The sequence below is a fragment of the Oryctolagus cuniculus genome, chromosome 4 (assembly GCF_051225735.1).
Source record: "Oryctolagus cuniculus isolate XC-2025 breed Fujian yellow rabbit chromosome 4, ASM5122573v1, whole genome shotgun sequence".
Taxonomy (NCBI): Eukaryota; Metazoa; Chordata; class Mammalia; order Lagomorpha; family Leporidae; genus Oryctolagus; species Oryctolagus cuniculus.
Genome location: NC_142870.1, coordinates 98,879,854 through 98,891,986, shown reverse-complemented (window position 1 = coordinate 98,891,986; position 12,133 = coordinate 98,879,854). Strand labels below are relative to the sequence as shown.

The 12,133-nt window shown below is 35.8% G+C and overlaps 1 protein-coding gene across 2 annotated transcripts in view; it reads right to left on the bottom strand.

Moving 5' to 3' along the window:
- The window catches only part of CCDC39 (coiled-coil domain 39 molecular ruler complex subunit), a 43,092-nt gene that overhangs the window by 18,161 nt on the left and 12,798 nt on the right, over positions 1–12,133 (bottom strand). For both annotated transcript variants that reach the window (XM_070072467.2, XM_089330905.1), the window contains exons 8-12: positions 10,056–10,159; positions 9,617–9,749; positions 7,882–8,076; positions 4,649–4,813; positions 1,179–1,316 (exon numbers count right to left, since the gene is read on the bottom strand). In XM_070072467.2, the coding sequence (XP_069928568.2) occupies positions 1,179–1,316; positions 4,649–4,813; positions 7,882–8,076; positions 9,617–9,749; positions 10,056–10,159 (735 nt within the window). The remainder of the gene's footprint in view (positions 1–1,178; positions 1,317–4,648; positions 4,814–7,881; positions 8,077–9,616; positions 9,750–10,055; positions 10,160–12,133) is intronic.

The following is a 12,133-nucleotide window of genomic DNA, read 5'->3' as shown; positions in this document are numbered from 1 at the left end:
CAGCAGTGATGGTTCAAGTAGTTAGATTCTTATTACCCACATGGGATACCTGAGTTGCTTTTCTGGCCGCTGGCCTCAGCTGTGGCCTACTCCTGGTGGGCAGATGTGGGCATTTGAAGAATGAACAAGCAAATGGGAACTTGTTTCTCTCTCTCTCTCTCTCTCTCTCTTTCCCTCTGCCTCTCAAATAAATATTTTTAAATAAAATTAAATGTCACCAATTTTGTAAATATAGACTAAAACAATTACAGACCATGTTGGCAACAATTATACAAATTAAAATATCCAGCCTCAGCAGTTGTGACTACAAAAGAATGTGTACACCCTGCTGGTAGGAGTATTATTGGAACCCTCTAGGGGGCAATTGGGCTTTAAAATAGTTTTAAGACACTAAAAATATTCATTTCTTCTTGAACCATATTGTATGGATAGGAATTTATCCCAAGAAATTAATTGAATAATTGTACAATGATATGTGTCCATTGAACACAATAGCACTATTTATAATGGTTAACATGAGAGTGGGGCCGGCACTGTGGCATAGTGGGTAAAGCCACCACCTGCAGTGCCGGCATCCCATATGGGCGCCAGTTCAAGTCCTGGCTGCTCCACTTCTGATCCAGCCCTCTGCTATGGCCTGGGAAAGCAGTAGAAGATGGCCCAAATCCTTGGGCTCCTGTATCTGCGTGGGAGACCTGGAGGAAGCTCCTGATTCCTGGCTTTGGATCAGCATAGCTCCGGCCATTGCAGCCAACTGGGGAGTGAACCAGCAGATAGAAGACCTCTCTCTCTGCCTCTCCTTCCCTCTCTGTGTAACTCTGACTTTCAAATAAATCTTAAAAAAAAAAAGTCAAATGAGAATAAAAGCAAACATCAGAAAACTAGAAGATGGTTAAATAAATCATAGCAACTTCATGAAATGAATTTGTAGGAAAATTTTTAAATATTGTTTAAAGAATAATGTTTTAGGAAACAATAACAATAAAAATTATTTAAATATAACATATAAGTCAATTTTCTTTAAAAGCCTAGAGGGAAATAAAAGTTAACACTGTTTATCTTGGTAAAGTGATTATAGTGACTTATTCTTCACAATTTGCCTTATTCTTAAGATTTTCTACAATTAACATAAAACTCTGGTTTTTAATACTGTGCATTGAATATAATGTTTAGTATACCTGTTTAAGAGCTTTGGTTTTGTTAAGTTCTTTCTCTGATCTGTCAATAAAAAGATTTAGTTCATCTATTTTGGTCATAAGGGACTGTTTTTCATCACAATTTTTACTGTTTGACTTCTTAATAAAGTAAAGATCATTCTGTAAAAAGAAAAAAGTTATATTAATGTATGCTTTGAATAACAATATTAGAAAGACTTCTTAATAAAGATCATTCTGTAAAAAGAAAAAAGTTATATTAATGTATGCTTTGAATAACAATATTAGAAACTGAACGTACTATATAAACATCTTATAATTATATTCTCTTAAATACTTTATTAATCATATGGTTTAATCTCTCATCATGCTATGTCTTCAACTTAATATACATGGAAATTCACAAGAAAATTTTTCATTTTTATTACTTATGTTTAGACTTTAGTTTGAGTTTGGAAAATACAAGTTTATATGTATATATATGCATATATATGGCTCAAGTTCAACATGAATTATTAGGTGATCATCATGTATGAGAAGAGAACATATATTGTGGTGCACTACATGGTTCACCACTCCCATTCTGGAATTCATTGTTTGATTCTATCCAAGCCATAGATGTTAAAAACAAAGAAGTCTGGGAAAGTACAGGGTGCTAGTTAGTACCAACTCTGGAAGCAGATGTTTCAATTACATGTTAGCCAGCCAGCTGTGGCAGGCAACATATTTATCCTTGGTATCCTCATCTCTAAAATGGAGATAAGGACAATTCATACCTTCCTGGGTTGTTGGGAAAATTTTAAAAGCTACTGTCAAAGAGTATAGACAGCAAAGTTTAACACATAGAAGTACCATATAGATGTCAGCTATTATTTTATTAGTATTATATATATATATAATATATATAAAATCACATATTCCCAGAGAGAAAAATATCTGATAAGATCTAATTCCTTCAGATGAATAAATAGGTCCTACCTACCCAGATACCAATTTTCTACTAATTATATACCTCTTCCCACCCGGAATAAGGCTTTGTGCTCTTAGCCCCTTCATAGTTTCTAAATCAAAACTTCCTAGTTCCAAACATCTCTCTCTCTCCCCCTCCCTTCCAGTCTTTTTCATTGCTTGTATTTCTCTGAAGTATCAGGACCTAATATAGCAACAAGACAGAAGAAAATTTTTTACATAAAGATGTGATTTTATAAAATCAAGTTTAGTATTAAGAGTTCATGTGATCATTCAACCTGAAGAAACTGGTGTCGATTTATGTAAAATAGAGATAGAGTGGTATGGGAGAGGGCATACAGAATGACTTTACAATCTGATGCTAGTATTGAAAAGAGCAAATCTTCTAACTGGCTTTAATGTTTTTAAAATTTACTTACATTTCTATTAACTTATTTATCTGTGTGTTTAAACCAGAGTTGGGGCAGGCATAAGCACCAATCAATTGTATAAAGGAGAGAGAGGTCAAGGTGGTTAAAAGACAGAAGAACTATAACCATCTTTACATAGCAAAACAGATATAATCCAAGGAGGGGTCAAGAGACACATTTCACTGTAAAAATCATCCCCATATGACTTCTGTAGCATTAATATTCTCATATGCTAAGTAATAAAATCCACCATTTATTGACTACCTATTGAAAGCACTATTCTAAGGTATACATTGCTTCTAGTTTTCCCAAAAGCCCTAAAATGATTTTCTTCATTTAACAAATGAGTAAACTAGGGCTCAGGAAGTTAAAATGGTACAGTTTTGAAATTCAAAACAGGCTCAATCACTGCCACCCACCTGAGAAATCCAGATAGAGTTCCAGGCTCCTAGCTTTGGCTTAGCTCATCCCAGGCCCAGTGGCCATTTGGGGAGTGAACCAGCAGTTGGAAGATCAATCACTCCACCACCCCCACCCCACCTATTACTCTGCCATTCAAATAAAATAAATGTTTTTTTTTTAAATATAATGGATAAAACGTTGACATGCAACTTAACATTTGTTATTCAGCAAAAATCCACACAACCACCACCAACAGCAGGAAGTCAGATATTGCAAAATACCCCAGAAGCTCCAAGAGCCCCTTCCTGATCACTACTCACCTCCCCTTGAGAGGAGATTACAGCTTTTAATCTATTGATAATTTCTTACTTTACTTTATAGCTTAGCTCCATTTACTCTATGTAAGACTTTAAAATGTTTTGCACAAAATAAATTTACTTTTAATTTCAAAAATAAAGAACAGGTTCTCTCTGATCCAAAAACATGTTATTTTCCAGTAAACAAAAGTAAGAGCTAAAAAAAAAATTCCTTGGACTGTAAACTACTCCAAACCAAAATATGGCCATGTTAAAAGTTTTTAAAAAGGTAACAGCTCCTTTCATCTTAAGCAGCCTTCAAGGAATTGGGGCAATTCTATATATAACCACTAGAGGACGCTCATCACTAGACTTTCCAGCTGTCAAGTTCTCATCCCATTTATGTCCACACTTTCAATCCCTCATTCTTACATTCCAGTTAAACTTTAACTTAAATTTTATAATAATAATAAAAATTCCTAAAGATGAAGAATGGTCCCACATTATTAATAGAATTTAGTCTTTTGGAACACTGCAATTAAATAATATTTGAGTAACAATAAATGACCCATGAAAGAGCAACTTCTATTAGCATTTCAGTGATGGGGCAATCAAATTATTATGGCAGATACATAACAGGAAACTGGAATTCATCAATGTTCTAAATAATCTTAAAATGTAAATTTTAAGTCAAATGGACCAGAGATCAAATCTTAGCTTTCCATGTACTAGCTGTGTAACTTTGGATAAGTTATTTAATCTATAAGACAAATAATAATGTCTTCAAAAGACATTTATAAGGATTAAATGAAAATATTAGAAGCATGTAATACAATATTTAGCTTATAGACAATGCTTGATTCAAAGGTAGCTTTACATTCTGACAGCATAGAAATATGAACCTTGGGGTTGGCACTGTAGCATAATGGGTTAAGCCACCACCTGTGATTCCAAGTATCTCATATGAGCACTGCTTCCAGTCCTGGCTGCTCTACTTCCAATCCAGCTACCTGCTAATGTCCTGGAAAAGGCTATGGAAGATTGCTCAAGTGCTTGGACCCCTGCCATCCATGTGGGAGATCTAGATTAAGTTCTGGCTTCTGCCTGGCCCAGCCCTGGCCATTGTAGCCATCTGGGGAGTGAACCAGCAGATAGAAGATTCTCTCCCTCTGCCCCACCCCGCCTCTCTCTCTCCCTCTCCCTCTGCCCTTTCTTCCCTCTCTGTATCTCTTTCAAATAAATATAATCTTTAAAAAAAATAGCAACATTTTCCATACTTTTTTATGTATGTGGGTAGCTTGGCAATTGGCCTTTGTAGTAAGACTACTGTAAAGTCGTTTTAGGAATAATTTGATTTATAAGAGAATGACTAATAAGTGGGATATCTGAAAGATAAGAAGTTCTTGGGGTAAGTTACATGAAGTTTCTTGATCTGTGTTTCCAAAAGGCCAAATGTAGCTTTCTTCTCTTCCAGTGACTTCTTAAGCTCAACGATTTTTGCTTCAAGGGCTTGTTTTTCCTCTGAATTAATTTCTCCCTTTAGCCGTGACATTCTCCGTTCCACTTGTTGAATATAAAAATCCTGTTACAGTTTTTAAAAAGGAGTTAGTACAAAGAAATAATTAAAAGCACCTTTATAAACATTAAAAAAAAAAACCATAGTGAATACTTTCTTGTAAGTGTGGCTTTGGGGGCCGGCGCTGTAGCTCACTTGGTTAATCCTCCGCCTGCAGCGCCAGCATCCCATATGGGCACCAGGTTCTAGTCCCAGTTGCTCCCCTTCCAGTCCAGCTCTCTGCTGTGGCCCAGGAAGGCAGTTGGGCCACTGCACCCACATGAGAGACCAGGAGGAAGTACCTGGCTCCTGGCTTTGGATCAGCGTAGCTCCGGCCGTAGCAGCAATTTGGGGGGTGAACCAATGGTAGGAAGACCTTTCTCTCTGTCTCTCTCTCACACTGTCTAACTCTATCTGTCAAATTAAAAAAAAAAAAAGTATGGCTTTGATGTCATCATTTAATATGATCACTTTAATCCTTCATTAATTGAAGACAAAATCCTTCTCACTCTAAGGGGAGCAACAACAACCTATCCTTCAATAATCAGAGTGCATAACAGTGCCACAGAAGAAATCTGACAAGATAACAAAATCAGGGAGTTTTAACCCTATTACCACAATGGAACCTCACACTAAATCCACTGGATTTATATGGACATGGCTTTTTGAGGGTACATGTATTTGAGGGGGATGCAAAAAAGACAGTCACAAATTATTAGCTATGAAATATTCAAGCATAATGAACTTCAAATGAATTTTGTAATTATACTTTAGCATTTGTAATTTTGACAAAACAATAGGGATAGGGCATTATGGCATTGCAGATTAAGCCACCGCTTGGCACACTGCCATCCCATATAGGAGTGCCTGGTTCGAGTGCTGACTACTCCATTCTTCTCATCCAGATTCCTGCTACTGCTCCTGGGATGGCAGTGGATAATGACCCAGGTGCTCGGGTAACTGCCACCAATGTGGGAGACCTACATGGAGTTCCTGACTCCTAGCTTCAGCCAGGTCTAGCCTTGACAACAGGCATTTGCAGATGTGAACCAACAGATGGAAGATTCTCTCCTCTCCTCTCTCTCTGTTTCTGTCTCTGTCTCATCCTCTCTCTCTGTTACTCTGCCTTTCAAATTAAAAAAATAAATCTTTTTTTTTTTTTAAGGAAAAAAGAAAAAAGAGGGGCTGGGCTGGTGCTATGGTGTAGTGGGTTAAGCAGCTGCCTGTAGCACAAACATCCCCCATATGGGCCTGGTTCGAGTCCCAGCTGTTCCACTTCTGATCCAGCTCCCTGCTAATGAGCCCGAGAAGGCAGTAGAAGATGGCCCAAGTTCTTGGGCCCCTGTCACCCATGTGAGAGACCAGAAGAAGCTCCTGGCTCCTGGCTTCATCTTGGCCCAGCCCCAGCAGTTGTGGCCATTTCTGTGAATCAGCAGATGGAAGACCTCTCTGTCCCTTCCTCTCTGTAACTCTGCCTATCAAGTAAATAAAATAAATCCTGTCTTTTGCAACAAAATTGATGTACCATATTTAGTGAAATAAGCCAATCCCTAAAAGAAAAATATCATATGTTTTCCCTGATTTGTGTTAACTAAAATAAAGTACAAAAAAATGTAATGTGTGTGAGGAACACTGACGTTTTGAATTCGGCAATTGTTTATAGCCTTTGTCTCTACTGCTGAGAAACAGTGTTGTTTTCTGCTTATGATTTGTTGAATTCTTTACTTGGTGTAGAATTAATCTTATGAGTATAAAATAGACTGAAAGCAGATCATTGTAAAAATTCAAAGAACGGGTTTTGCACTGTGGTGCAGTGGGTTAACGCCCTGGCCTGAAGCGCCGGCACCCCATATGGACGCCAGTTCTAGTCCCAGCTGCTCCTCTTCCGATCCAGCTCTCTGCTATGGCCTGGGATAGCAGTAGAAGATGGCCCAAGTCCTTGGGCCCCTGCACCCTCATGGGAGACCTGGAAGAGGCTCCTGGCTCCTGGTTTCAGATCAGCACAGCCCCAGCTGTTGCGGCCACCTGGGGAGTGAACCAGCAGATGGAAGACCTCTCTCTCTGTCTCTACCTCTCTCTGTAACTCTGTCTTTCAAATAAATAAAATAAATCTTTAAAAAAAATTTCAAAGAAAGAATAAGGAAGGAAGGAGGGAGGGTGGCAGCATAGACAGGAGGGAGGGTGGGGGAAAGTATCACTATGCTCCTAAATCTGTACATATGACATACATGAAATTTGTTCACCTTAAAAACTAAGAAAATTAATAATTTTTAAAATAAAAAAGAGAAAACAAAGGATACATCAACTGAGGAAATTAGGATATGGAGATAAATGACTTTAAGAATTAATCTGAATATTGAAACCAGTGATGAGGCATAAAGGATAAAACCAACACCTGCGCTGGTTCATATCCCCACTGTTCCACTTCTGATTCAGGTGCCTGCTATTGTGCCCGGGAAAAGCAGTGGAACATGGCCCAGGTACTGTGCCCCTGCCACACATAGGAGATCTGGATTAAGCTCCTGGCTCCTGGCTTCAGCCTAGCCCAGTCTTGACCATTGTGGCCATCTGGAGAGTGAACCAGTGGATGAAAGACCTCTCTCTCTCTCTCTCTCTCTCTCTCTCCTCTTCTCTCCCTCTCTCTGTTACTCTTTCAAGTAAATAATTTTTAAAAAAATAATTGACCTGAATATATAAATAGAAGAGAATAAGGAAAAACCAAAAAATACTATTGCCCTGAGGGTAGAGATGTGGGTGCCTGTTTGCACAACTAAGGTTCAAACCTACAATTTCTCTAAGTCTCCTCTATCCTACACCTTCTTTTGTTTTACTCTGGGTCCAGTTGCCCTAGATTCCTTTAAATCATGGTTCTCCCTCAGTAGAGTTGTTCATCTTCTTGCCCATTTATCTCAGATGGGAAAAAATCGCAATTAAAGCTCCTCCCCCCTACTACTGATCTGATCTGAGAGTCCACTCTCTGCATCTATCCTTTGGGAAGAGTGCTTACAAACCTTTCTCCTAGGATATTGGAGTATATTGATCATCACAACTACAACAAATTAATAGGGAACATAGCCACAAAAGCACCACCTTACCTGACTGTACATAATTTCTTGCTGCTTCAACGTTTCAAAATCCAGTCTATGTAATTGATTATTTAGATGTTTCAGAGAGGAACGGGTTCCTTCAATTTCTGACATAACAGCTTTTTCTTTCATTTTCTCTGTCTGTAACTCCTGAACCTTCTTAAACAGCACATCTTTCACTATGTTCAATTGAACTTCCACTTCCTAATAATAAGAATGGCAGTGGTTAATGAAATTATGATATCTTGAAATGTTTTATTTAAGTGAACATTATAATTTGGAGCTCATAAATAAACTTGAGCCCTTGTTCTCAACATTGCAGCCCTTAAGAATATAAAGGACTCCCCCTCAATTTCAACAAATCTTCCAATATTTCTTGTCGTAACTTTTTTTCTGGCAACTTTATTATAATGCACCTTGACCAATCATCTTAATTCCAGCCCACATTGCTCTAGCCTCAGAACTTGGCCATTTCATTGGTTTCCTCAGAAAATAAAATCTGCTGTAGACATGCTTGTAAGTTCACAAAGTATTCTCAAGTCTAGTGGGCTTTGCGGAGAAATCACATCATCAACGACTTACCATCTTTTGAGTACTATCTCAAAAAAAAAAAAAGTTGTGAGATCCCTGCTGACAATCTTTTTCATTATGTATTTTAGATAATGTATTCAAAAAATTCAGAAGTTTATAATGTTCCCTGACATCAAAATGTCTAATTGAAATGAATTTCACAGTCCCATCTCCAGTGCTTCAGGAAAGGATGCTCTTGGGGGGAAAAATACCTATTTTTAAAATACTGCTGTACAATTGGGACTCAAATACCATTCAAGTTAAGATTGCTACATAATTCATTACTCAGCAATTACCCAGAAAACTGAGGAAGTGGGACTCCATCCAAGTATAAATGAAATCCTATTTCATACAAGTCTCAGAAAGTATCTAGGGACTTTGTCCCCCATCTTCAGCTATCCTTGTCCCCACCCCTAAAAAACGGTAAAAGCAAGAAGTGATGACCATGGTGCCCAGTCACACTTACCTGTAATCATTTTTAACTTTCTAAGGAGGAAATGGTAAAGCAGCCTTTTTAGTTCCCCAAAACTTGGCTTTAACATTGCTACCTATATGTCAAAAAGCTTGAGGTAGAAGGGGAAATGCCAGCTGAGTTAGGAAAGTGATAGCATTTCAGAGCCCATTTCCTCAAAAAACTGATGCCAGGTTATAAAGGGTTAAAGAGAAAATTGATGATGAAGAAATATGGATAGTGAATGTAGATCACCAGAGGAATCTGATCACAAATGAAAACATAAAATGATCATCAAATAGAAACGAGTTGTAAAACAAGGGCACTTTTCAAGGTACGTATACAATATACATTCAGATGTATGAATGATGGCAGGGTCGTGGGCACAGTAGGCATAGGGAAAGAATGGAATTCAGGGCACAGTGAAAGGGCTACCTTCAAAAGGAAACATCAAAGTTAAATGCTGAAAGTAGAGCAAGTAGAGAATTAGTAGCTTTGGAGAGGAGGTTGAGAATATGTTCTGAAGCAACTTATAAAAAGAGGTCTAAAACTAGAATAACAATGTAATCATACCAAAAAGACATAAAAAGAGGTCCAAAATTATAAATGCGCTCATACCAAAGAAAAGCCTCTTACAAGGCCTTTTAGTCCTCTGATCCTAAGTCTAATTAATTCACACTTGTTGAACTTGTTACAAATTTCTAAAAATTAAAAGCACTTTACCTTTGCACCTTTTTCCTCCTCCTTTAGCATATCTTCCATATTGGTAGCTTTCTCTTCTACAGACATGGTTTTCTCAGTAATCTGCTTTAATTTTTTTTGTATGATGTTATTATGATTTTTAATTTTCTGTAACCTGAATAGGATTTATGAGGAAAAGATAGAAAATACGCCTTCAAAGTTCTTAATGAAAATAAAGTATGGTTTATCCTAAGATTTCTTTATATAACTTGAAAGTTGCTTTTGCTATAAGCCTTTTGTTATCATTGTGCATTAATAGGTCATTAAAATACTGCTTCTGAGTCCTTGTGATAAAAAAAAACAAATATTTTTAGTTACAATTTTGCAAGAGATTATTCTTCACAAAAAGTGCTAAGTAGTTAATGATTTTCTAGAAGAAATTCTAAAAACCATCAACATTTTTAAGTATCTTTTTTCTTACCGTGTTGTTTCTTCATGAATATCCTTCTTTATTTTGGAAATGTTTTTCCTCAGAGCTTCTAAATCGCCAGAAGTTCTGTTCACCATGGCTTTCAAAGAATCCAGCTATTTATTATTTAACAGATAAAAAGTATATATTTACTCTATATCATATCATTTCATTTCTGGGAAGGTCTAGTCTTCCCACTTTAAGTTTCAATCTATATAACATCTATAAAGATAGTAACCATTTTTCTATAATCAGTATACATTAACAGATTTTCTTATTGACCTGCTATCAAACTTTAAATGGTTTTGTTTTATCATATTGGCAAACTATAATTATCTACATATATATTGAAAGAAAATGCAAAAACATCTGTTATCACTAGACCTATTCAGGGGAACACATCATAAGATTGAAGATAAATTAACATATATATATGAAGTGCTCATGAAAATCTTAAGTTTAACTGCATTTGGAAAAATCTCAAGACTATTGTATCATCCTCCTAACTAATGACACATATTTTGTCAGTCTAAAGTGTTAAACAGAAAATCTAAAACATGAATCTTGTCCATAATTTAGAACCTTTTCAAAAACTCTTAAAGATGCCATAAAAAAAAAACCTGTTAGAATGAGTAAATAAATTAGTAAAGTTTCAGAATACAAAATCAACTTTAAATACCAGTTCATTTCTATATAATAACAACAAACTTCTGAAAAAGAAATCAAGAAAACAATCCTATTTATAATAGTACTAAAAAAGAAAAAATATGAATAAATTTAGCCAAAAATTAAAGATCTGTACACTGGAAACCATAAAACAGTTATTAAAAAAAATTGTAGAGAACAAAACTAAATAAAAATATATCCTGTGTTCAAGGATTGGAAGAAATGATACTGTTAAATGGCTCATACTACACAAGGCTATCTATAGATGCAATAAAATCCATATCAAAATTTTAATATTATTCTTTACAAAAATAGAAAAAACAATCCTAAAATTCATTTGGAACCACAAAAGACTCCAAACAACTAAGGCAATCTTGATCGAGCAGCACAAAGCTGGAGCGATCACACTTCCTGATTCCAAACTATATTACTAAGCTAGAAAATCAAAATATAGAGCTGATAGAAAAATTGACACACAAACAAATGGAACAAAATAGAGAGTTAAGAAATAAATCCACATATATATATATATATATATATAGGCAACTAATTTTCAACAAAGTTTCCAAGAATATACAGTGAAGAAAAGATAGACTCTTTAATAAATGGTGATGGAAAAACAGGATATCCACATGCAAAATAATGAAACTGCAACTTTTTCTTTCACCATACAAAAAAATTAATGTAAAACAAATTAAAGATACGACACCATAAAACTCCTAGAAGAAAACATAACGGAAAAGACCCTTGATGCTAGTCTCCACAATGATGTTTTTGGATTTGTTGCAATTCAAAGCAAAGACAAGACAAGACAAGACAAGAAAAAGTAGAACTACATCGAATGAAAAATTTTAGGATAAATTATATGTAAACCTGATAAGGGATTAATCTCCAGAATACATAAGAAATTCATGTAATGCAATAACAAAAAAGAAAACACAATGTGTATACACACACACACACACACACACTAGAATATTATTAAGACTTTGAAAACAACAAAATCTTGCTATTTTCAATAACACAGATGAACTATGAGGGCACTATGTCAAGTGAAATAAGCCAAACACAGAAAAACAAGATTACTGCATGATCTCATATCTGCAATCCAGAAAACGTCAAACTCAGCAGAGTAGAATGATGGTTAACAGGGGCTGCATATTGGTCAAAGGGTACAAACCTTCATCTATAAGAGAAAAAGTTCTGGAGAGCTAATATACAGCTAATCTATAGGTTAACAGTAATATATACTTGAAATTATTATAGTTTAAATATGTTACATGAAGAAACTTCAGAGAGTCTGTAGAAAATGGAATTAAAATGTGAGTTTATTTTGGTGCAAAAACTTTTGAAATTCATGCATTTCTTCAAAATACACATTTTCCATTAACTTTTGGAAGATCCTTCTAGACTTGAAGTTTGCT